Source organism: Chlorocebus sabaeus, chromosome 12 (assembly GCF_047675955.1).
Source record: "Chlorocebus sabaeus isolate Y175 chromosome 12, mChlSab1.0.hap1, whole genome shotgun sequence".
In the NCBI taxonomy this organism is placed as follows: domain Eukaryota; kingdom Metazoa; phylum Chordata; class Mammalia; order Primates; family Cercopithecidae; genus Chlorocebus; species Chlorocebus sabaeus.
Window position 1 is genome coordinate 61,995,542 of NC_132915.1, and position 26,314 is coordinate 62,021,855.

General features: G+C 42.5%; 3 protein-coding genes across 6 annotated transcripts in view; 1 reads left to right on the forward strand and 2 right to left on the reverse strand.

Annotated features, from left to right (window-relative positions):
* Positions 1-8,871, reverse strand: part of APTX (aprataxin) — a 49,133-nt gene extending 40,262 nt beyond the window's left edge. The window contains exon 1 of the mRNA XM_073021715.1: positions 8,770-8,871. The gene's annotated coding sequence lies outside the window, so the exon portion shown is untranslated. The remainder of the gene's footprint in view (positions 1-8,769) is intronic.
* On the reverse strand, positions 6,057-11,853 carry LOC103219298 (EKC/KEOPS complex subunit LAGE3-like). Of its 4 annotated transcripts, none has more exons than XM_007969020.3 (2): positions 11,778-11,853; positions 6,057-7,153 (listed from the first exon to the last, which is right to left on the reverse strand). In XM_007969020.3, exons 1-2 carry the CDS (start codon positions 11,824-11,826, stop codon positions 6,693-6,695), a joined length of 510 nt encoding a protein of 169 aa, XP_007967211.2. In that variant the 5' UTR covers positions 11,827-11,853; the 3' UTR covers positions 6,057-6,692. The 4 variants fall into 4 exon arrangements, with proteins under 4 accessions (XP_007967211.2, XP_007967214.2, XP_072877822.1 ...); XM_007969023.3 differs by having other exon boundaries at positions 6,057-7,148; positions 11,778-11,851; XM_073021721.1 differs by lacking the exon at positions 11,778-11,853 and adding an exon at positions 8,770-8,878.
* A 303-nt stretch (positions 11,854-12,156) lies between these two features.
* On the forward strand, positions 12,157-26,061 carry DNAJA1 (DnaJ heat shock protein family (Hsp40) member A1). Its single transcript, XM_007969024.3, has 9 exons — positions 12,157-12,352; positions 13,464-13,605; positions 13,802-13,979; positions 16,777-16,881; positions 17,333-17,560; positions 21,205-21,319; positions 23,588-23,703; positions 24,020-24,120; positions 25,677-26,061. Exons 2-9 carry the CDS (start codon positions 13,474-13,476, stop codon positions 25,893-25,895), a joined length of 1,194 nt encoding a protein of 397 aa, XP_007967215.1. The 5' UTR covers positions 12,157-12,352; positions 13,464-13,473; the 3' UTR covers positions 25,896-26,061.
* The last annotated feature ends 253 nt before the right edge of the window (positions 26,062-26,314 follow it).

The following is a 26,314-nucleotide window of genomic DNA, read 5'->3' on the forward strand; positions in this document are numbered from 1 at the left end:
ATAGTCCCCTTCCACATCGACTGGACTTGGCTAAGTGACTGGCTTTTGCCAATGGCACATTAACAAGCACAATGCAAGCAGAGCCTTAATAAATGCTTACACATTGTGGCCTATCCTCTTGGGGTGCGCTGTTCAAAGGATCCAGCTGCCATGCTGTAAGCCCAACTTAGCCACATGAAAGAGAACTGAGGTCCCAGCAGAGCTCCCAGCCAGTAACAGCCAGTATATGACTGACCCAGCTTGGAAGTGGGTCCTCCAGCCCTAGGGAAGCCACCCTAGCAGGTGCTACACAGAACAGAGATGTACTATCCAGGCTAAGCCCTGCCCCAACTGCGGAATTCTGAGCAAATAAATGATTGTTACCTTAAGTCACCAATTTTGAGGGCAGCTTGCTAAACAGCATTAGATAACCAGAACACTCCCTTTTAAAAAAAAGGGTGAGGGCACTATTCCTACCATGTTCTGGAAGTCATAAGACTGTCTGAAATCTGGGTCAAGGCTCTACTTCCTAATAGAAGAGTTGCCTTATATACTTGTGTAAATGTTAGTTTAATGCCTGTGCCCCACTCATCCGTAAGCTCCATGAGAAAAGGGATTGTGTCTGTCACGGTCAACATTGTTTTACTGACCTAGAAAAGACCCTGACATATAGTAGGTACTCAATCAATATTTTAGTAAATCAATGTAATGTTGATTTACTAGGTCTACTATTTCCTCTGTTTGAATAGGATAGTGATTTCTATGACCATTATTATTATTAGGAAACATTTACATGTTTATTTACATGTAGATACTCTTCTGCACACTTCGTACATGTTAACTCATTTACTCTTCACAATAATTCTATGAGCTAGATACTATTATGATCCAATTTTACAGATAAGGAAATTGAGGCACAGAAAAAATAAGGAACTTGTTTGTGGTGGGGCCAGGATTCAGTTTCCAGAATTTGTACTGTTAGCTACTACAGTGCCTTTCCCAGTTTCCTGTCCTAGATCTGACAGTGCCATTGCTGTTGAAGAAAGAAAAAGGTAAAGTTACACAACAGAAGATGAACAGTTATCTTCATCACAACTTCTTCACAATGAAGACATCATCATGACTAGGCAGGTAGAAAGCTGCTCATGGGACCAAGATCCTGCTTCAAAACGCCTTTTCAATGTGAGTGATAACAGGGAGATGAAAGTCAGTAATGACAGGTCGGGGCAACCACCAGGAAGAAGGACTTTTACATCAGGCCTCACCTCTAGGGCTCTAACTCCGGCAGCAAAAAATAACAACTCCAACCTATGCACTCAACCCAACCCCAATCTCCCAAGAGGAGTGGAAAGAGCCCCAGTCAGTAGCTGCTAATTTAGTGCAGAGTCCCTTTTAATGCTGGTACTACTGTGGCCTGTGTCTAGGTCTTCCCAATGCTCAGCACAGAAACTGATGGCAAAGGTCTACCCTGGCACCATTACCAGCCCTGCCTCTGCTCCGAGGGACAACCTGGATGTAGGATTCTAAACCAATAAATAGCACTCATAAGTTTACCTGAGGACTGACCTCTCAGTGTGGTAAGTACAGGACTTTCTTGACGCACCACCACTAGCCACCACCAGCAAGTATGTACAAACACCCCTGGTCTCACTCCCATATTTGAAGATGATGAGGGAAATTTAACACAAAAATATCTAAAGGGCACTTTATTAGAAATCATGGTAGGTGGTAGAAAATGGCAGTTTAACCCAACAGCAGAATAAATATTCCACAGCTGTACCACTTAACAGCTTAACAAAAGTATGCCTAGCTGGGGAGCAGGACATCCTTAACAAAAGTATGCCTAGCTGGGGAGCTACAGTTCTTAATAAAAGGATGCATAGCTGGGGAGCAGAACATCAGGTCTTGGTAATCAGGGGAGTCGCCCTAGAGGGAGTCCTTAAACTGGGTCTTGTCCATTAGACATTCACTCAACAAACACTTCTTGACACGTGCTATATGCCAATTACTAAACTAGGTGCTGGAGCTAAAACATTGTTAAGCCATGATCACCAAGACAGTCACCCTAGAAGCACTGCTGTAGCTCAGCAAATTGCCCTTTGTTGTGCTTCCATCAGAGGCATCCCTCTGCACTGGTCACCCAGTCAGGGATACTGTCAAGGACACTGCTCCTCACATAACACAATGTGCTCTTTATAAGCATCCCTGGGAGACATTCCAATCTGATCTCCATTCCAGGAATAGTTTTACCTCTCCAGAGTACTGGATTTATGTTTTATCTTCAGATATCATGAATTGTGGGACCAATGAGGTTGTCAGCTTAGAGACAAATTCATGGCCCAGCTGCAGCAAACGTGAAGGTCATTCTTCTGTGCATTTTAGCTTTGTCTCTGGTTCCATTTTGTTACTACCCGTGTTTTTATTTTCTTCGTTCTCCACACTTTTAATGTATGGCATCTTGGGGTCTATTATCTCTGTTTATTTGTTGTATCCTTAGAAGTGGCTGTGAACCCTTCTGGAAGAAAGCACTGCCTTCCATGTTTATAATACAGTATACATATTTGCATAAATGCTATGATGGAGGTATGCACACTGGGTGATGTGGGAACACAAATAATAATGCCTTATTAATTATCAAAGGCATTAGAGAAGATCCTGCATAAGGATCACTGCTTGAGTTGTATTTTCTTTTCTTTTTTTTTTTTGAGATGGAGCCTCACGTGATTGCCCAGGCTGGAGTGCAATGATGCGATCTCAGCTCACTGAACCTCCACCTCCTGCGTTCAAGTGATTCTCCTGCCTCAGCCTCCCAAGTAGCTGGGATTACAGCCACATACCACCATGCCCGGCTAATTTTTGTATTTTCAGTAGAGACAGGATTTCACCATGTTGGCCAGGCTGGTCTTGAACTCCTGGCCTCATGATCTGCCTGCCTCAGCCTCCCAAAGTGCTGGGATTACAGGTGTGAGCCACCACGCCCAGCCTGTATTTTTTTTTGTTCTGTATTTTGTTGAGGATGTCACAACACACCAATCTTCAAACAAGTTTGCTGCCACATGCATGCAAGAAAACTTTTTTTTAATCTTACAGAGTAGATTTTGGTGTTATATCATGGGCTTATAGGACACCACTGAAGTTGTCTGTAATTAATCAAAGCTATTTCCATGATAGTTTCATCAATTTTTTTCTGACAAGATTATGGGGCAAAACAATTCACATCTGCATCTGAATTTTTGTGCAGGGAAGGAAATTCAGATGAAATATCAAACAAGTTAGAATACATTTGACAACAAAGTGAGGTGAAGAATTAAAATAATTATCTAGAAGATGGATATACACAAAATGTTATCAACAGAATTTTTTAAATAAATGATGCCAAATGGGATTTAGGAGTTTCTATTATTTAGACCAAAAGTCTGAGATTTTGAAGGGCTATTACAAGTCATTTTGTTTAGTCTTATATCTGTGCAGCAGTATTCTTCCTGAATTCTTTCCACTTTTCAGGTATACCTTGGAGTTTCCTGTGATGGTGTGATTGCCTATGTAAGAACAGGGTGAAAGTACTGTTGCTGACACAACATCTGAAGTATGCTGAACCAGCAGATAATCTCTCAATGCACTCAATTTTAGCTCCTTTTTTTCTTAAGTGTTTTAGCCATGTAAAAATTCATTTCAACAAACAGCACACAGAAGATCTCAAGAAATAGGTCAGGATCTCGTAAAACATTCCAGTTTACAAAAAAGACAGCAATAAACATGTTTACTGTACATCCTTTCACTCTTCAGTAGTATAAAACATTACAACCATCTTCCTTTAGGTTTAAAAAAATAAGGGAAAGAAAAAGTAAACCAAATGTACCTCACAACTTCTTTCGGCTCTCTACCAGGCCTGGAGCTTTAAAGACAACACTATTTTGTCTCAGTATTGAGGAAAATTGTAGACTTTTAACTTAGAGTGACTAAATAGAATGCATTACTCTCCCCCCATTTTTTCAGAATTAAAAAAAAAAAAACATAACAACAAAACTATCCAAAAAGTACTGCTAAGAGGAAAGTCTACTCTGAGCTCAGCAGTTAGGCACTCTGATGTTTGTTAGAGGAGGGCAGCCCAGGCAGGCAGAAAAATCACTGGACTGTGTAGTACTGGGCTGGACGTTTTAAGAAGGCAGGCACCATCTCCGCTTTTTCACAACTATATGCCCAGTACCTGGCACAAATTCTGGCACAATGTGTATTCATTCATAATTTATTGAGTACCAACTCTGTACCAGGCAGTGTTCTAGATGCTTAGGATATATTATAAAACAAAACAGACAAAAATTTCTGCCTAAAAAGAAAACTGTTCCTCTATTCATAATACTTTGGACCAAATGTCAAGGGTGGAGGGGCTTCAAACTAAGCAATTCTCTAATTCTCTGCAGACACTAACTGGGTGTCCTACAATTTAATTCAGTGCGGACACTAATTATCCAACATTATTGCATATCCCACAGGTTAAGGGCTCAGTCTCACAAGACTGCCCCCAAGTTGAGATACCAACAGCAAGTCCAGGGTCTCCTGTACTTCTGACAGACTGGCTATGAATGGGGGGTGTCTTCACGTATTTGAGCTGTTATAACATGCCATTAACTGGGGAGCTTACAAACACCAAAACTTATTTCTCAGTTGTATAAGCTGCAAAGTCCAGGATTAAAGCACCAGATGAATGGGTGTCTGGTGAGGGCCTCTTTCCTGGTTTGTAGACAGAGCTGTGTCCTCACGTGGCAGAAGGGACTCACAAGCTCTCCTGGGTTTCTTTTATAAGGCCACTAATCCCATGACGTAGTCACTTCCCAAAGGCCCCATCTCTGAATACCATCAACTTGGGGATTTCCATTTTATGAAGTCCAATAGGATACAAACATTCAGACCACAACACAGAGATTCCCACAACCGCCTCCTTAGGTTCAATAACTTGCTAGAACAGCTCACAGAACTTAGAAATAACCTTTACATTTCTCAGTTTGGGGAAGGGATAGGGACCTTCAAAAGGCCCTCTCCAGGAGCTCAATCCTTCCAACACCAACCTGGAAGCTCTCCAAACCCCTTTGGTTAGGGTTTTTTAAAATTGAGGCTTCATTTTGTAAGCATGATTGATTAAGTCATTGCCCAATGGTAATCTCCTGCCCCTCTCTCCTCCCTGGAGGTCATGGCTTGAGGCTGAAAGTCCCAACCCTCCAATCACATGGTTACTTCCCGTAGCAACCAGCGCCCCCCTTCCGCCCTCCCCACCATTCTTTGAGGCTCTCCAAAAGTCACTTCATTAATATAAACTCAGATGTGATTGAAAGGGGTTTGTTATGAATAACAAGATACCACTTTCATCATTTAGGAAATGTCAAGGGTTTTAGGACCTCTGGCCAGGAGTCACAAAACCAAAATTTTATTTTTAATTTTTTTTTTTTTTTGAGATAAAGTCTCGCTCTGTCACCCAGGCTGGAGTACAGTGGCACGATCTCGGCTCACTACAACCTCCGCCTGCTGGGTTTACGTGATTCTCCTGCCTCGGTCTCCTGAGTAGCTGGGATTACAGGCACGTGCCACTTCATTTTGGCTAATTTTTGCATTTTTGGTAAAGATGAGGTTTCACCATCTCTACTAAGATGGGAGGCCGAGGCGGGCGGATCACCTGAGGTCAGGAGTTTGAGACCAGCCTGACCAACATGGTGAAACCCCATCTCTACTAAAAATACAAAAATTGGCCAGATGTGGTGGCAGGCGCCTGTAATCCCAGCTACGTGGGAGGCTGAGGCAGGAGAATCGCTTGAACCCAGGAGGCGGAGGTTGCAGTGAGCCGAGATTGCGCCACTGCACTCCAGCCTGGGCAACAGTGCAAGACTCTGTCTCAAAAAAAAAAAAAAAAAAAAAGTATGTACTCCTCAAAACTGTCAAGGTCCTTAAAAATAAGTGAAGTCTGAGAAACTGTCACAGTCAAGAAGAGACTAAGGAGACATGACAACTCAAAGTAATGTGGTGTCCTGGGTGGGATCCTGGAACAGAAAAGGGAAAAACTAAGGAAACCTAAATAAAGAACGAACTTTAGTTAATAATAATGTATTAACGTTGATTAATTAGTTGTGGGAACTGTACCATTTTAATGTAAATTTTCACAATAGGGAAGACGGAATGCTGGATAATGGGAACTCTGCATTACCCTGACAACTTTTCTGCAAATCTAAAATTACTCTTAAATAAAAAGTTTAGTTTAAAAAAAATGAGGGGTGGCGAGTGGGGGTAGGAATGAAGGAGAGTTCATAAAGACTGAAATTGTATATAGTCAGAGAGGTAAGAGAAGAACTAGAACAAATTGGTGCTACTCAAAAAATAAATAAATAAATAAAAATCTGGCCCTAATTAAAAACTAAATATTCCAAAAAATTTAAATTTATACAAACATAAAAAACAGCATTTTAGTTAGGATTTACTTTCCACTTTGTGCTGATCAATTTTTTTTTTTTTTGTAATAGTAGCTCAGTTTTATTTTCTGTGGTAACAAACATTTAAGAACCAGATATAACAAGGGGCCCCTGAGTATCCTAAGGCCAGTACAGGCCGACCATGAGGCCCTTCCAGGAAAGTAGCAACTATGGGAATTCCCTGCCCTAGGGAAGAATGGATGTACTGCCTAGGAGGAGACGCAAGGTTAGACCTCGCCCCATTTTGCCAGACCAGGCTTAGCGGGAAATGGGGGGCCCAAAGTGCTGCATGGTCTGCACCACCAGAGAAAGATGGTCGAGAAAGTTGATAACGGAAATTCGGAGCAGGCGACAGTCTTCAGCTTCCCAGCGGACGGCCAAGATCCTGCCGCTCACTGCGAGATTCTTCCCAACCACCCTTTGGTGAGGCTCAGCATCTGGAGCCAGGGACCCCCGGGCAATTTCCGCCTCTAAGGGGGTCGGGAAAGGCACGCTGAGGGTGAATACGTGTGGCCGCATTCCTGGCCCCCTGGCCACAGACGTGGCGTCTCTGCCAGGACCTGAGGCGTGAGGTGGGGGAGCTCCACCGGCCGGAGCTGCCGCTGTGTCCGCGCCACCGGGGCAGCTGTGGTCACCCTGGCTATCCCCGCAGTTGGTGCTTCCGCCTGCGTCTGCAACCGCGTCCCGCATGACCTGCCGCCGCCGCTCCGACTCCTTTTCTTTTTAAATTAAAGAAAAAAGTATAGCTGTAGTTCTACTCACTCAAACCTGGACTCACCTTTTCCTTCACCCAATTTTGCTCCTACCCTGGCCTCTTCCTCCTCTTCCTCCTTCTAGGCTCCCTATCCCAGGAAGGGCATCTCCAACCATCCTGTTGCTCAAGCCAGAAAGCTGGAAGTCATTCCTCCTCCTCCCCACCTATGCATGGTCACCACGACTCCACCCGAAGACTTTATATGTTTTTATATTTGTATTTATTTTTCTCCCTCTCCATTTCTTCTATTTAGGCCTCATCACTTCTGATCTGATTGCTCACCATAAAAACCTGCTAAGAATCCAACCTTCATATTAGCACCCAAGTGATTATTGTGAAATGTAATCAAATCAGCTGTAAAACAAGGGTTACTGTAAGGATTACAATATGGCAACATTTGTAGTATTTAGCACAGCACCTGACAGGTCCTCACAAAAGAGAGAAAAGATGAGGAAAGAGAAAAGAAAAGAAACAAAAAGTCAGCTGTTACAGGTTATATCACCCCATCCCTAAAATCCCTCTCAAGAGCCTTCAAAATAAAATTCAAACTTTTTAGCATAATGCCCAAGCCCTTATTATTTGGCTCCTGCCAGGCCTCCAGCCATCTCCAGCTACCTCTATGAACACTTACGGCGATGTGGTCATTGAAAGTTATTGGCCAGGCATGGTGGCTCACGCCTGTAATTCCAGCACTTTGGGAGGCCGAGGCAGGCGGATCACCTGAGGTTGGGAGTTCAAGACTAGCCTGGCCAACATGGAGAAACTCTGTTTCTACTAAAAAATACAAAATTAGCCAGGCGTGGTGGTGCATGCCTGTAATACCAGCTACTCAGGAGGCTGAGGCAGGAGAATCACTTGAATCCCAGAGGCGGAGGTTGCAGTGAGCCAAGATGGCTGCATTGCACTCCAGCCTGGGCAAAAAGAAAGAAACTCCATCTCCAAAAAAAAAAAAAAGAAAGTATGAAGTATCCCACTGAAAAAAAATATAATGGTAAGAAAAGAAGCCATCCATGACAGCAACAATAAAAAATGCCTAGTAACACATTTAAGAAGAAATGATGAGGACCTAGTTTAAAAAATGAAGAAAGTAAATATACAGTTATATGTTCATAAGTAGGAAGATTCAACATTTTAAACATGTTAATTCTCTCCAAACTGATACATAAAATCACTGTAATCACAATAAAACTCACAATGGGATTTGGGGGGAATCGGCCAGAAATATTCCCAAGTTCCTCTGGAAGAATAAACATACTCAAAAAATGCAAGGAATATTCTAAAAAGCAAGAACAATGAAGGGAAGTAGTACTATGTATTTCAGTGGAAATTTAGTATACATTAAAAGTGGTGGCCAGCTGTGGTGGCTCACGCCTGTAATACCAGCACTTTGGGAGGCCAAGGCAGGAGAACTGCTTGAGCCCAGGAGTTCAAGAACAGCCTGGGCAACATGGGAAGACTCTGTCTCTACACACACACACACACAAAAGTTAGGGGGCACATTTCATATTAGTCAGGAAAAATAAGATTAGTATTAGACAAACTAGCTTGCCATCTGGAGAAAAATAAAGATCAGTTACTTACAAATAATCCTCAGTCCTTACAGCAAAATAACTTCTAGATGGAATAAAAAATGTAAGTTTAAAATAGAACAATGATTCCAGATGCAGTGGCAGGTGTCTGTAGTCCCAAGTACTGAAGAGGCTGAGGCAGGAGAATCACTTGAGCCTAGGAGTTCGAGTCCAGCCTGGGTAACACATCAAGGCTGTTAATTAAAAACAAACAAGGAAACAATGAAAGTACTAGACGTAACCTGTAAACCTGGGACAATAGATTTATATCTATAATGCTAGACTGGTGAAGGGGAAGGTGGAGAGAAAAAACACCAAAAAGGAAGAGTCACAACTTACCTACATAAAAATTAAAATCTTTATATGGCCCCAAAATATATATATATAGATACTAAGTAAAAAGCTAACAATATACTAAAGAAAATAATTGTAACACATGACAGACTAATATCTATCCCTAAAAGTGCTACTATTAAAATAGTGGTATTACACCACAGAAAAATGGTAAAATAATATGAACAGTTGACAGGAGAGTCAGTAAACATTTAAAACATGGTTAAACTTACTAATAAAGAAACTCGAAACAATAAAATATCACTTTTTATCTCCAAGTTTAGCAAAGATTTTCACAACAAAAGGTAGAATCCCTCATACCGGCAAGGCCTACTCACACACTGCTGGAAGCAGTTACAAACCAATAGGGAAACTTATTTATTACAATTTTAAATCTGCATTCATGTTGACTCAGCAATTTCAATTCTAGCTGTCCATCCAACAGAAATACTTGCATGAGTACTCAAAGCTGTATTTGCTAATTTCTCTGCAGCAGTTTGTAAAACACTGGAAATTGCTGAAATGTTCATCAGTAGGGGAATTATGGTGCCTGCATACTATGCCATTAAAAATAACAAGGTAGATTAATAATTCTAACATAGTAAGATGACAAAGTGAAAAGGGCAAGTTGTAAAAAGCTTGTGTGATCCCATTTCTATACAAACGAAGACCATACACAAAGTTATTGCTATTTTTTTTTATTTTACATAAGAATGCTTCTTAAAACTGTTAACTTTTTTGTTAGTTTCGTTTTTAGACAGGGTATTGCCCTGTCGCCCAGGCTGAGGTGCAGCGGTGCAATCATCACTCACTGCAGCCTTGACCTCCCAGGTCCATCTTCCTGCCTCAGCCTCCCAAGTAGCTGGGAGTACAGTCCCACACCACCACACTAACTCTAATTTTTGTAGAAACGCGGTCTTACTATGTTGCCCAAGCTGGTCTCAAACTCCAGAACTCAAGGGATCTGCCTGCCTAGGCCTTCCAGTGCTGAGATTACAGGCTTGAGCCACCATGCACCCCTCTACTCTTCCTCTATTAGCATTTAACACTCAACTGTTTGTTTCTGGTTCCCTATGTTGTGAGCTGCTTGAAGGCAGGGACCATGACTTACGTGATTTTTTTTTTTTTCCTGAGACTCAACAGTCTCACTCTGTCACCAAGGCGGGAGTGTAGTGGCGCCATCTCTGCTCACTGTAACCTCTGCCTCCCAGGTTCAAGCGATTCTCCTGCCACAGCCTCCCGAGTAGGTGGGACTACAGGCACATGCCACCATATCTGGTTAACTTTTTCTATTTTTAGTAGAGAGGGGTTTCACCATGTTGGGCCGGCTGGGCCTAGAACTCCTGATCCCAGGTGATCCACCCACCTCGGCCTCCCAAAGTGCTGGAATGACAGGCGTGAGCCACGGTGCCCGGCCTGATTTACGTGATTTTTGTATTGCAAAGCCCTAGTACACTGCCTGGTAATATCAGACGTTTACTAAGGGTTGGTTTAAACTAAAAATGTTATACCAGAAGTGATACTTGAGAAGGCAACACCTAAGATTGAAAAAAATCAGGTGTCTGTCAGCCAAAGCAAAAGCACACAAAGGTGAAAAGGTGTATATGGGAAACTACAGATAGTTCTGTCACTGGAATGCAGTTAAAATTAATGAAAGAGGAAAGGCTGAAGAGGCAGCATGAGCATGCTTCCAAGGATAAAGTTCAAAATTCTTAACGTAGCATATATACCAACAGACAAAGGCATGCCCTAACTAGCTCTGAAGTCTCACCTCCGGCTATTCTAGCTCCCTTAGCTCTGGATATATCCAATTAGTTCCAATTTCCTAAAAACACTATATTCTTCCAAACCTTAGTATAGCCTTCCTCTGTGCTTTGTCCATTGCTCTTCTCCCACTTTCAAAACTCAGCTCAATTGCCACTTTTCCCAAGGAAACTCTCTGATCTATCACGTCTAATAGGAGACTCTCCGTACTGACTTCTACCTCATGGTTCCCCTGGCAGTCTGTTGACTTGTTGGCTTCTCACTGAAGTCTAACTGGGGTTTTTCAACTCTGCATCTCCAGTTTTGTTTTTGTTTTAAATCGAGACGGGGTTTCACCATGTTGCTGGGGCTGGTACCAAACTTCGAGCTCAAGCAATCAGTCCACGCTGGCGTCCCAAAGTGCTGGGATTACACACGTGAGTCACTGAGCCTGGCAAACTCCATCTTTCTTGGTGCTAGATACTGACTTCTCTGTTGTGCCCCTGGATAAAGAAGCGAACCCCAATTCCCATTAAGCCCCCGTGGTACCATTCTAAAGTCCAAGGTCTCACGTTGCAGAGTGTACATCCAGGTTCACTGACCCGTAGAACTTAAAAGTTAGGTCAAATAATTAAACAAATTGTTTTAGACACTCTTGCTGCTACTCTGTAGCCAAACTGGGTGAAAACCTGACCAGAGAGGTCCACGGCCCTCCGTGAATCAAAAGACGGCTCAAACGTTTCACTGATTAGCTCAGTCCCAGACACTCTGCGTTCAATCTGCAGGAGTCAACGAGGTCCAGGACAGATAACATGTGTCTAGGGGCCTGGACTTGCACAAAGAGCCCTAACAACTTCACTATTTGATGAATTAAGCCGCCTTGGACCGCGCGTGAAAAGCAACAAGACCCAAGGCGTATGCTATCGGTCTGGAGACTAGACCCACCTGGCTCAAGCATTTCTTGCTCAGCGGGTTCCCAGAAAGAGGCGCCCATAGGAGGGTGGGCGGGGGGGCAAGACTGTTCCAAGAGCTTTCCCCGTTCACACACAGCTCCCGCTGGATCACTGTACCCGAGCCCTTCCCGCCCTCGCGGGCGGAGGCGGCCACCCCACAGGTTTGGGAACCCTAGAACTTGCACTGCTCCTGAGCCATGCCCCACCAGCCGGAGACTTCCGCACTCTCGGGCTTGCTGAGTGGAGAAAACGACTCCAGAAGATTCCACGAGCGTCGGGAAGCCGGGTTAGCACCAACCCCCACAAGGCCTTTCGGCGCAGCTCCTCCCGACCCGTGCGCCCCCGCGCCGTTGCCCAGGTAACCGCTGGGCGGTGGCAGCGGCCGAGAGGGGCGGGACTTCCGGCGGGTGACGCGCCAGGGTTCGGCTACAAAAGACGACGGCTGCGGCGCGCCGGGCGGAACTTTCCAGAACGCTCGGTGAGAGGCGGAGGAGCGGTAACTGCCCGAGCTGCGCACAGCTCCGCGCTCCTTCCCGCTCCCTCACACACCGGCGTCAGCCCGCACCGGTGAGTCTGAGCCCTCGAGCTTTCCCCAGTCCCCTGGCTGGCGCCATTGGCGCCGGGAAACCGATGGAGCCGCGGTCCGGAGGCCGTTGGCCGCGTGGGCAGGAGCGTTGTCAGTTCCTGGGCCCACGATTTCCCTTTTGGAGGGCTGGTGCGGTGCCCTGGCAACCCGTCCCCGCCACGCACAGTGAATGGGCCCGAGACCTTTCCTAGACCTCCCTCCGTACCCAGCCTGGGATCTCCAAGGAGCTGCTGCCTTAGCCTCTCCGTCCGTGCGCGCCCCCGCGGCCCCCCTCCCCGTCCGCGCTCGCTGTTTGGTGGTGGGGGGTGGGGGGGGTTGGCGACCCTGCGCACGCGCACAGAGAGCTAGGGGCAAGGGGCTGCGGGGGGAGCCGGGCGGAGGCTGCGGCTTTCGCTTTCTCTTTCTCTGTCTCCCCTCCTCTTCTTTGTTGAGGGCTGGGCTTTCCCCTCCGCCACTTGGGTCCAGGGTGGGAGGGAGAAAAGAAGGAAATCTTAACGGTCGGCGCCAAGTGCAAGGGGAAACCTGGCAGGTAAACTCTGCCAGCCTGAGGGGCGAGAGGCATTTGGCCGTGAAAGTGGAGAAGCTGTAAGCCGTGGGCGGTGGAGGGTTTGCTGTGTGGAGCCGGTAATCTGTTTTATAAACCTCTCCCCCCACCACTGTGTGCCCAGATGTCTTTTTCTGGAAAGTGTATGGAGTTTATCAGATTTACCAAAGACAGTGATAGTGCAATGACCAGTGGACTGACCATATCAGGGCTGCTTTTGGTTACAACTGTCACCGCCTCTAGGGGAAACGGGAAGAATCCATATTAATAGTGTTATATTAGTATGGAAGCTTTGGTGTGGGAGAATGGGAACCAGGTGCTAGAAGGCGGCTCTCGACTTCCTTCCCGGTAATGATTATTAGTTTGTTTTGTCTGTTGGAGTTTATAGCTGAATTATCCCAGGAATTGTTACCTTTTTGGTGAAATGTAGGGAAAGTGGTGTTCTTATTATAGGATTTGGCAAAGAGATTGTTCGGCCTTAGCTCTCATTTTTATTAATTAAAAACTACCAGTTGAAAGCCGGTTAAAGTTGCGTTTTCTTATTTCAGGCAGTAGAAGATGGTGAAAGAAACAACTTACTACGATGTTTTGGGGGTCAAACCCAATGCTACTCAGGAAGAATTGAAAAAGGCTTATAGGAAACTGGCCTTGAAGTACCATCCTGATAAGAATCCAAATGAAGGAGAGAAGGTGAGTAGTATATACTCTTAAACATATCTGAATAGTTCATTGCCAGATGTATAGTATTTCTGTTATGATCTGAAATTGAGTATCTAATATAGGAATTATGATCACTTCTCGGTCTTCTTAGCTAAGATCAAGTGTAATGTAGCTAGGTAACACTTGTTTTTTTTAAAAAAAAATTCATTTTTCTTTTCTCAAACAGTTTAAACAGATTTCTCAAGCTTACGAAGTTCTCTCTGATGCAAAGAAAAGGGAATTGTATGACAAAGGAGGAGAACAGGCAATTAAAGAGGGTGGAGCAGGTGGCGGTTTTGGCTCCCCCATGGACATCTTTGATATGTTTTTTGGAGGAGGAGGAAGGATGCAGAGAGAAAGGAGAGGTAAGAATCTAGTCTTTCTGTGCAGCTAACTAAAGTTAGCTGTTGGTCAGAGCAGATCTTTGAGAAATCACCCATTTTAAATGTTTGTTTACATGTTGGTATAATGTTGCAAACTGACCACAAATTGCCTCTGATTTATGGTGTCGTGTTTTTTGTTGTTGTTGTTGTTTTGTTTTTTGTTTTTGAGACGGAGTTTCCCTCTTATTGCCCAGGCTGGAGAGCAACGGCCTGGTCTCAGCTCAGGGCAACCACCACCCGGGTTCAAGCGATTCTCCTGCCTCAGCCTCCCAAGTAGCTGGGATTACAGGCATGCGCCACCACACCCGGCTAATTTTGTATTTTTGTAGAGATGGGGTTTCACCATGTTGGTCACCCTGGTCTTGAACTGCCAACCTCAGGTGATCCGCCTGCCTTGGCCTCCCAGAGTGCTGGGATTACAGGTGTGAGCCACCACCCCCGGCCAATGGTGTCTTTTTTTTTTTTTTTTTTTAAAGATATTTAAAGGACCTAAAAAAATAGCCAATAGAGTGGTAGCAAATGACTGCTTCCAAAAATCTTAGATATTATCAAACAAATTATGAGAACAGAACAGGTGCTGTGGCTCACGCCTGTAATCCCAGCACTTTGGGAGGCCGAGGTGGGTGGATCACGTGAGGTCAGGGTTTGAGACCAGCCTGGCCAAGATGGTGAAACCCCATCTCTACAAAAAATACAAAATTAGCTGGGTGTGGTGGTGGGCGCCTGCAATCCCAACAACTCTGGAGGCTGAGGCAGGAGAATCGCTTGAACCCTGGAGGCAGAGGTTGCAGTGAACCGAGATCACGCCACTGCACTCCAGCCTGGGCAACAAGAGTGAATCTCTGTCTCAAAAAAAAAAAAAAAAATACAAAAATTAGCCAAGCATGGTGGTGCTTGCCTGTAATCCCTGTTACTCGGGAGACAAGCAGGAGAATCACTTGAACCCGGGAGGTGGAAGTTGCAGTGAGCTGATATCGCACCATTGCACTCCAGCCTGGGCGACACAGCGAAACTCCGTCTCAAAAAAACAAAAAAGGAGAAAGTATATAGCAATACAATTTTCCAAGTCCTTTTTACAGATCTTATTTGGTGTTCCCTCACTCCCCAAAGGAATTCGATGGTGGTAGGTACAGTGGCCTTTTTCAAATGAGAGTAAGTTAAAGTTTAGAAACGTAAAACTTCTTCAAGCTCATATAGCAAACCAACAGAGCCAGGGCTGAAAACTGGTTCGTTGCCTGCCACCTATCCAATGTTGCTTCAGCTTTATTGTGTCAAAATTATGTATTATATTTATCAGGAAAGTGGCCTATGGGCTCTAGAAATACTGCTCATAGGAATAAAGTGTTTAAGTCAAGAGAAATTAGTCTCACTTTATTTCCAGTATAGTGTATACAAACAAGGGCTGATGAGCAGAACGAGTTTTAGAATGAATGGCCAAGCCATTAAGTTTCACTTTGAGCTTCTAAGATATTTAAACTCCTTAAAAAGAAAGTCCATAATCCAAATCACTTGCTTAGTAAATTGGTAGAATTTGTCCACAAAAAAGTAGTGGTGGTTTTTCACTTACCTTACAAAGAACTGACCTGCAGGTTAACATTGGCAAGCTCTTTTAGGTGGCTTTAGATCATATAGAGAGGTTATTTTTGGGGAAATGTGCTTCCCCAAGCTCTAGAAGCTTTATTTTTCCTTCCTTATATTCTCAACACTGTACAAAATAAGGGCAGCTAGATTTTAGCGTGCCAAAACTAAAGGTGGAGCTATAAGCAGAAGGACATAATTAATGGTGTTTCATGCTTGATTATAAAGTAAAAATGTTCTTTAGGCATGAACAGAAACGAGTTTGAGAACTTTTTTCAGTTGGTGGAAAGGCAATAATATTGTGAATAAGTCCTTGTGGAAGGATCACTAGCTAGGAACTTACTAATTTATTAGCAGGTGACTTCATATTTCTAACCTCAGTGTCCTTATGAGATCTTGACCTTCCATTTCCCATTCTGATTTAAGTGAAGTAAGGCACTCCTTAGGAGCCACTGGCCATGTGTGGCTCCATTAATTTAAGAAAAAAACAAAATTACAGTTTCTTAGTCTAAATGGCCACATTTACATGCTCAGTAAGCACATGTGATTGGTGGCTGCTGTGTTGGATAGAACAGATATGAAATGTTTATCACTGCAGAAAGTTCTGTTGGGCAGTGCTAGTATAAAAGGTATGAGAAATTTGGCCTTTAAAACAACCGGTGCTGGCCCAGCAATAAATGGGCTGTTTTCTACTAAATCAGGAAGAAGTAGAAATTGATAACTCTTCTGTTGTGACTCAATAAATGCATCAACTTCCCTGGCCAATCTTGATTGATGAGAATTTACTGTGCTACAGAATTTTTGGATGAAGTAATTGGTCACGTTGCTCAATACGGTACGAAGTGAAAGCTTCAAAGAATATATTGTGACAGAAATGAATGTTTGGATTATTGTGAAATGTGCCCTTTTAAATAACGTTGGTTTTTCTCAAGTGACTTTGAGGTTAATGTTTCTGCTTACCATATTTCCAAGATGGTCATGTCTATGCCCTTAGGCAAATATTTAATTTCTGACCTGATTTTCTCTCATCTGTGATTACATCACAGTTTGAGGATATTCTGTGTATATAGTAGGTAGTCAACAGATGTACCCTGTGAGGCTCATCTTTTATTATCTTTTCACATTCTTTATAGCGCCTTTAGCACAAATAAGTAAGATTCAACATCAAAACAGATTTGTAATGAGAAATACTTTGTTTTAGGCAAAAATGTTGTACATCAGCTCTCAGTAACCCTAGAAGACTTATATAATGGTGCAACAAGAAAACTGGCTCTGCAAAAGAATGTGATTTGTGACAAATGTGAAGGTACGGGTTTTTTTTGTTTTGTTTTTTGTTTTTTTAAACGTCTTTAATATGACACCTGAAAATGGAGCTAAGACTTCCTGGATATGTAAAATTGACTCACGTACACTACGTAGATTTTGGGCGAGGGGAGGGCTGATATAAAGAAAAACAACTGAAAACCTGCCACCTAAAGAAATAACAGCACATTTTTCTGTGTATATTTTAAATATAATTGGGATCAAGCTAGCTTGGTATCTTTTTTGTAATAAGTAAAAGTTAGTTATTGGAAATGAAGTATGTTCTAATAAGAATAAAACTCATTAAAATGATTTCATCAGTTATATATTCAGAGGGTAGCATTCCATCAGACTTTGAAAATATTAAAAGTACAGCATTTAGGAGTTGTCTTCTTAAAACATTTACTACTGTATACACTAATTCATACGTTATTCAATTTTCTTTTTACATTTAGGTAGAGGAGGTAAGAAAGGAGCAGTAGAGTGCTGTCCCAATTGCCGAGGTACTGGAATGCAAATAAGAATTCATCAGATAGGACCTGGAATGGTTCAGCAAATTCAGTCTGTGTGCATGGAGTGCCAGGGCCATGGGGAGCGGATCAGTCCTAAAGATAGATGTAAAAGCTGCAATGGAAGGAAGATAGTTCGAGAGAAGAAGATTCTAGAAGTTCATATTGACAAAGGTGAGTTCTGAGCTACTTATTCTGAAGTCTTGAATGCTGTGGCAGATTTATTAATATTTTATAGTTTAAAAACCATTCTTGGCCGGGCGCGGCGGCTCAAGCCTGTAATCCCAGCACTTTGGGAGGCCGAGATGGGCGGATCATGAGGTCAGGAGATCGAGACCATCCTGGCTAACCTGGTGAAACCCCGTCTCTACTAAAAAAAATAGAAAAAACTAGCCGGGCGAGGTGGCGGGCGCCTGTAGTCCCAGCTACTCCGGAGGCTGAGGCAGGAGAATGGCGTAAACCCGGGAGGCGGAGCTTGCAGTGAGCTGAGACCCGGCCACTGCACTCCAGCCTGGGCAACAGAGTGAGACTCCATCTCAAAAAAAAACCATTCTTAGTTAGGTTATATATGATCCTATCACTCAGAAATAGATCTTAGCAGCGTAATATATAATGTTTTCCCATCCAGACATAATTTTGCATATTGGTATATTACTAATAAAAAATAAGGAATCTCCTCATTTAATATAAACAGGATCATCTTTTGAAATCAGTGGTCCTGTAAATGATTGAATAGCGTTCCAAACTTAATTCTCTGCTGTTAAACCATAGTTCTTCCATCTTTTAAAAAATTAGAATGAAGTTATTTGAACACATTCCTAATTAAGAGTTATTAGATCAAGGGATAGGCATATTTTTAAGGATTTGAGAAGGGAGTTAGGTGAAGAATTGGGTCTCATGTGAAATTCATGGGTTTTTTTGTTTTTTCTGAGACAGTTTCGCGCTCATTTCCCAGGCTGGAATGTGCAATGGCATGATCTCAGCTCATTGCAACATCTGCCTCCCAGGTTCAAGCAATTCTGCCTCAGTCTACCAAGTAGCTGGGATTACAGGCACCCAGCACCACACCTGGCTAATGTTTTGTATTTTTAGTAGAGACGGGGTTTCACCATGTTGGCCAGGCTGATCTCGAACACCTGACCTCAGGTGATCACCTGCCTCGACCTTCCAAAGTGCTAGGATTACAGGCATGAGCTACCACACCTGGCCTCATGTTTATTTTTTAAACTAATGGACATGTTTTCTGTTCTTTGTTTTTTTTCCTGAGATAGAGTCTTGCTCTGTTGCCCAGGCTTGAGTGCAGTGATGCCATCTTGGCTCACTCTAACCTCCCCTCCCAGTTCCAAGCGATTCTCCTACCTCAACCTCCCAGGTAACTGGGACTACAGGCGTGTGCTGCCATACCTGACCTGGACTTGTTTAAATAAACGTATTGGCCCACTTAATTGGCTTACTTGCCCATCTATTGTATTTAAATGTTCCATTAATTGATTTGAAAGAATTTAGACTACTTTTCCTTTTTTTTTAGACTTGACACTTCTCTACCTATTGGGCTCCAGATTTAGAAATAATTATATAACCTTTTTTTGGGGGGGGGGGGGGGGATTTGATTTGTCAGTTTTTAAATTTTACTCTTGTCAACTTACAAAAACCTTTTAAAATGTATTACGGCAGTACATTGCAGAAATTTTAAGAACTGTATGTAACCCCAGAAGGAAACTTAAATCAACATTATGGTAATCTCTTTTCAGATTTTGCTGTTTTTAAATGGGTCTACTATTATACTGTACTATGGTATGATACCAATCTGGAACTGTTAATATACAAATCTACATTAACATAAGTGGCTGCAATAGGATTCTATCATGTGATTCACTATACTGGCCTCTCTGACCCCCAGGGTTTTCCACCCAAGAATGTAGTACATTGAAAGGTAAAAATAAGTTTTCTTGGCCAGTTGTTGAACTTAATATGTTTCCCGCTTAGTGGGCCCATGCCTGGGGTTTATACTTTGAGGTGTTCTTGATACCAATAGCTTATAGAGTAAGTCTTAACGTTGTTCATAGGTTCTTGGAAACTGAGACTTCTAGCAGAATAACCTCGAATAATGTCATGCAGGTCCTCAAATAATGTCATGTCACTGTAACACAGCCGAGGGGGAAAGAACCTATCAACAATGAACTCTAAGTGAGAACTTGAAATTAATGCCCTCAGCAAGTGAAGGCGTTTGTGCTATGCCTACCCTTGCTCTTCATTCAGGAAAACCTAGCTGAGTTTGCTTTCCTAGCATAACAAGTTATTTTGCCTCAATACACGATTAAAGAGAGATTGTTTAATTTTGTCAGTGTATGATAATGATAGTGCTTTTAAGTCCTTATTTAAGAGGTACATACTGAAGTATTTGTGGGTTAATGGATGTGGTTGGAGTTTACTTGAAAGTATATGTGGGGGCCATGGGTAGGGGCATAATACATGAAATATTAGTCATGAGTTAGAAACTGCTGAAGCTAAATTGGATGGATATGTAGGAATTCATTATACTGTTGGCTCTTTTATACAGGATTAATATTTTCCATACTAAAAGGGGAAACACGATTGCTCTGTTAGGTAACCAGAGTGATCTTGGGAAATAATCAGGAGATAACTGCTTCAGTGTAACACTCTACAAACACAGGTTTTCTTACATGAGTTATGTTTGTAAGAGTTGTTGTCCAAACCCTTACTGAACTAAAATATGTGGGTCAGAGGTGAGGGGTAGGGAAGTCTCAGTTTAAAAAAAAAAAAAAAGCATGTTTAAGAATTTTTTGCCCTGTTAGAAAATACTCCTCTCCCTGTGTTTTATGGACCACATGGGCTAAGGGAGGGTCTCTTGCTGATTGTTTTGTTTGCTTGTTTTAATTTAAATGACACAAGGGCTCGAACTCCTGTGCTCCAGGGTGCTATCCTCAGGGTATCCTCCTGACTCTGCCCCCCAAAATGTAGTTAACGTTTTTTTAAGGGGACTATACTGAATAGTTCTTAAAAATATGGATTTTCAGGCACAGGGGCTCAGGTCTGTAATCCTAACACTATAGGAGGCTGAGACAGGAGGATCCCTTGAGCCCAGTAGTTCAAGACTAGCCTGAGTGACATGAGAACCCCCATCTCTATTTAAAAAAAAATTTTTTTAAAAGCTGGTCCCCAGCTACTCGGGAGGCTGAGGTGGGAGGATCACTTGAGCCCAGGAGATGGAGGCTGCAGTGAGCCATGTTTGTGCCACTGCACTCCAGCCTAGGCAACAGAAGAGAGCAAGATCCTACCTCAAGAAAAGATAGATTTAAAATTTTTTTAGTTTTATATATAGATACTACAATAGAGAGAAGGGTCTTGATTTACATTGCTGTTAGACTTAATAGAAGTAATTTGATGTGTTATAAGTAATGAAATTGAAATAGTTAATTAACATTTTTTGGTTATAACCAGTGTTTGCCAGTCATGGTTTAGTACCAGCATATACCTGTTTAGTTAATACTCTCAACATTGCTAATGAGGTGTAGGTGTCTGTGGGAAAGTTGAAACTTGGAAAGGATATGCAGCTTCCCCAGGGTAATCCAACCAGTGAATAGCAGCTCTGAGATTTGAAGGCTGGTCTCTTTGCCTCTAGAGTTTGTGTTCTCCACTATGATACGTTTTTTCAGGAGCAGATTGGACTGAACTACTTAAGTGGGCTTTCTTAGTCATTTCTGTGATTTTTACGCATAAACAAATATTTATGTATAGATTTTATGATTCTGACCTTAGTTGGATATTTAATAAGAGTATAAAATTAATGTTTTTAGGCATGAAGGATGGCCAGAAGATAACATTCCATGGTGAAGGAGACCAAGAACCAGGACTGGAGCCAGGCGATATTATCATTGTGTTAGATCAGAAGGACCATGCTGTTTTTACTCGGTAAAGACTTTTATCAACCACTCAAACTGATGTCTTACATATTTGGGTTGTTGGTTTTGGTTTGTTTTTTTTGTTTGTTTTTTTAAAAGTGTTTTCCGTTACTTTTGGAACCTATTTCCTGGAAAAAGATTGTTAACCATTGTTTGGATCATAAGAAGTTGAATACATAGGATCAGATTTTTAGCTTTTTGTCTCTAAGTATGGAACGTTGAAAATGTGTTTCAATTAGATGTTTTGTGTGAACCTAAAGAGCAGATGGCTGGGAAAACATCCCTGGACAAAAATTTGCCCTCAATCTTTGTAAAACAATTTAAGTGCCTTAAAACTCTCACCAGTTTTCAATCCCAAGTTTATGATAAAGTTGAATTGTTTTTAATTGTAAATACCCAAAAGCATCTCTGTAGGAAACTTAAATTGGAGCAATACTAAGTATAAATTCAAGTCTACCATTTTGAACTAAATAATGAGTATGATGAACACTGAAGCACAAGAAAAATTGATGATTAACAGCACATGTTTGTATCAAATATGTCCATGGCTAACATAACAGACCCTCTGTGCATGCTATATTCCCAGCAACTTGGGAGGCTGAGGTGGGAGGATCACTTGAGGCCAGGAGTCCTAGCTACTGGGGAGGCCGAGGCAGGAGAGTAGCTTGAACTCAGGAGTTCAAGATTATGATCATGCCACTGCATTCTAGCCTGGGTGACAGTAAGAGCCCATCTTTCTTTTTTTTAAAACGGACTGGAGGTGAAATTGGGAACATCTTAACTGGTTTAGAATGAAATAATATTTTGGCTGGGTTTGGTGGCTCATGCCTGTAATCCCAGCACTTTGGGAGGCCAAGGCGGGTGGTCAGGAGTTCAAGACCAGCCTAGCCAACATGATGAAATGCCATCTCTGTTAAAAATACAGAAATTAACCAGGCGTGGTGGCAGTCCCTGAGGCAGGAGAATCACTTGAACCGGAGAGGCGCGGAGTTCGCAGTGAGTTGAGATGGCGCCATTGCACTCCAGCCTGGGCAAAAAGAGCAAAACTTGGTCTCAAAAAAAAGATTAATATTTTACAAATGTCTGAGGACAATGGGAAATGTTGTCAAGCTCAGGATTTTGATGCTGTCATTTGAGAAGAGTATTAAAGATTAAAGATGTTTTATTTATTTATTTATTTTTTTTTTTGAGACGGAGTTTCACTTAAGCCCAGGCTGGAGTGCAATGGTGCGATCTTGGCTCACGGCAGCCTCCAACTCCTGGGTTCAAGCGATTCTCTCACCTCAGCCTCCCGAGTAGCTGGGATTACAGGTGCCCGCCACCATGCCCAGCTAATTTTTGTATTTTTAGTAGAGACGGGTTTCACCATGTTGACCAGGCTGGCATCGAACTCCTGACCTTAGGTAATCCACCCGCCTCGGCCTCCGAAAGTGTTGGGATTACAGGTCTGAGCCACTGCGCCTGGCCTAAAGGTGTTCTATTAATGTGGGTTGGAAAAGAGGAAAGGCTAAGCATGAGGAGGAGGAAGTGGGCTATTACATTAAATATGAAAGGCTGTGTTCACTCACAATATGCCAGGAACTATTATTTCAGGTACATCAATGAGGAAATTCTTACAGTCCCTTTAAATTGGACGTATCCTCATTGTTTAATTTCACAGAGCCTAAATTATCTAGGACCCTGCCCGGGCTAGAGTGCGGTGGCATGATCTCAACTCACTGCAACCTCTGCCTCCAGGTTCAAGTGATTCTCCTGCCTCAGCCTCCCGAGTAGCTGGGACTACAGGTGTGCGGCACCATGCCTGGCTGATTTTCTGTATTTTTAGTAGAGATGGGATTTCACCATGTTGGCCAGGCTGGTCTTGAACTCCAGACCTTAGGTGATCCACCCTCCACATCCTCCCAAAGTGCTGGAATTACAGATGCGAACCACAGCGCCCGGCCTAACCCTCACTCTTGTAAGAGTTTTTTGTGTTTTTTTTTTCCTCTGAGAAACCAGATTTAAAATTAGGTAATGAAACAATTCACAGATGGTAAATGGTAAAGGCTGCCTAGAATGTGTGGAATGACTTTGAAACCTTATCTAGGAAACAGGGCTGGCAGGTTCCACATGTATGTTCTTCCCAGATCTCTGCTCTGTTTGATTTTTACAATGGGGGAAGAAAAGGGTGTCTTTGTAAAAGACCCTTTGCTTTTATTAAACAAAAAAACAGCCCGCTTTAGTACATCTACTGATTGGTGATTTGAAAAATATAAATAATGTGTCATATTTTACGCAGACGAGGAGAAGACCTTTTCATGTGTATGGACATACAGCTGGTTGAAGCATTGTGTGGCTTCCAGAAGCCGATATCCACTCTTGACAACCGAACCATAGTCATCACCTCTCATCCAGGTATGGGAACTAGGCAAGCTTAAGCTTCTCTTTTCTATTCTAGTATTTTCCTTGTCTCCCAATAACAAAGTGTAGTTATAGGCACTGAGGGAAACCCATTATTTTTCTTTCTTGGTTACATATCCTCCTCTGGGCTGAGATGAAGTTTTGGCTTTCTTGGCAGCCCTTGGAAAACCCGTAAGTGAAAGGTAACAGGATTGTTTTGCCACGTAAGTTTTATTCCTGCCAATGAGCTAGGACAGTGCTCTTGTTCTTTATATTCCCTGCCTCATAAAAATGTGACCGTACTTAAAGAACTTGGCTTCAATGTTTTCAGGTCAGATTGTCAAGCATGGAGATATTAAGTGTGTACTAAATGAAGGCATGCCAATTTATCGTAGACCATATGAAAAGGGTCGCCTAATCATCGAATTTAAGGTAAGCTGTAAAGTACTTTAAGAATATTTGAGAAAATTAGCTTACTAAAACCTGATAAAAAAGTAAAATTTCAGCCAGGTACAGTAGCTCATGCCTGTAATCCCCGCATTTTGAGAGGCTGAGGCAGGAGGATCCCTTGAGTCCAGGAGTTTGAGAACAGTCTGGGCAACATAGTGAAACCCTGTCTCTTTCAAAAAAAAAAAAAAAAAAAAAAAAATTAAAATTTCTGAATGCCAAGCAACCTGAAACTTAAATTTTTTGTTACTCAGCAAGAAATACATGGATCTGGCCACGTGCCACTGGCACACGCCTATAATCCCAATGTTTTGGGAGGCCGAGACAGGTGGATCACTTGAGCTCAGGAGTTCAAGGCGAGCCTGGGCAACATGGCAAAACCCCATCTCTACAAAAAATACAAAAATTAGCCAGGCATGGTGGCATGCACCTATAGTCCCAGCTACTTGGGAGGCTGAAGTGGGAGGATTGCTTAAGCCTAGGTGGTCAAGGCTTTAGTGAACCAAGATCATGTCACTGTACTTCAACCTGGGTGACAGAATGAGACCCTGTCTCAAAAAAAAAAAAATTACCTAATAATACTTAACTCCTGTCATGTTGAGCATTCTTTGTTGAGGATGGGTTTTTTTGCATCATTAATTGGATATTTAAAGATAGGTTGTGGGAGGGGTGTGTGGGACTAAGTGGGTATTTTACTAATGAAAGGTTGTAACTGGCATCTTAAAGTTCAGAGGCACTTTACAATAATTGCAGATTTCTTGGCAGAGTAGTGTAATGCTTGATTTGTTAATAGGTATAAAGCAATCCAGTCATTTTCCTCAGTCTTAAATTGGCCTGTCACCACAAAAATATTAATTAAAACTTTTTTTTCCTTTTTGAGACGGAGTCTTGCTCTGTCACCCAGGCTGGAGTGCAGTGGTGCAATCCTGGATCACTGTAACCTCCACCTCCTGGGTTCAGGCAAGTCTCCTGCCTCAGCCTCCTGAGTAGCTGGGATTACAGGTGCCTGCTGCCACGCTAGGCTTTTTAGTAGAGTTGGGGTTTCACCATATTGGCCAGGCTGGTCTCAAATTCCTGACCTCAGGTGATCTGCCCACCTCAGCCTCCCAAAGTGTTGGGATTTGTCATCCCAATTGTATGAGCCACCGCATCTGGCCTAAAAACATCTTTGGATAAGAAAGAACTACCCATTTGAGAGTTAGAATAGCTTTGTTTAAATATCTCGTAAGAAGAGTTAGGCTGTTGCAGGATGGGTTTTGGTATTAAAAAGTCAGTTTGCTGGGTAGAACAATGGTGGTTAAAGTGCAGCTTTATTTAATGCAATCATTTTTAATAAAGCCTGGCTTTTGGTCCTAATCCTTGAGCTCTAGTTCAGAGTATGCTATGCACTGTGCCTTTTAAGAGCCTGTTCTGAGATTGGCAGATTCACCTAAATATTACATGTTTACATGTCTTTTTCTGGGGAAAGTGGGTCCATGATACTAATGATACTAAGGAGCTAATGATGAAATCGGATTGAACAGTAAAAATTTCTTTCGAAGGTAAACTTTCCTGAGAATGGCTTTCTCTCTCCTGATAAACTGTCTTTGCTGGAAAAACTCCTACCCGAGAGGAAGGAAGTGGAAGAGACTGATGAGATGGATCAAGTAGAACTGGTGGACTTTGATCCAAATCAGGAAAGACGGCGCCATTACAATGGAGAAGCATATGAGGATGATGAACATCATCCCAGAGGTGGTGTTCAGTGTCAGACCTCTTAATGGGCCAGTGAATAACACACACTGCTGGCATTTAATGTGCATTAGTGAATAAGTGAAGGACTGTAATCATAATATGCTCACTACTTGCTCTTGTTTTTGTTTTAATATTCAACTATAGTAGTGTTTTAAAAAGTTAAATGAAGAATAAACGCAAATATAAAAGCTCTGACTTTGCCCTGTATGTATGATGACTTCAGTGTGCAAGATGAAGTTTAATACCTGTAAAAACTACGAAGAAGTTCCCCTAGCATTTCTAGGCCAAACCTTGTAATTGACTTCAGCTATGTACGTGGACAAGCTTAGACTGAAATGCCAGGTATATGTGTTGGCTTCAGTGTATGACCCTTCATTGTTAAGCTATGAAAGTAAAACTCTGTATTTAACTGGCAATGAGGAAAAAAAAAAATTTGTAGAGAAGT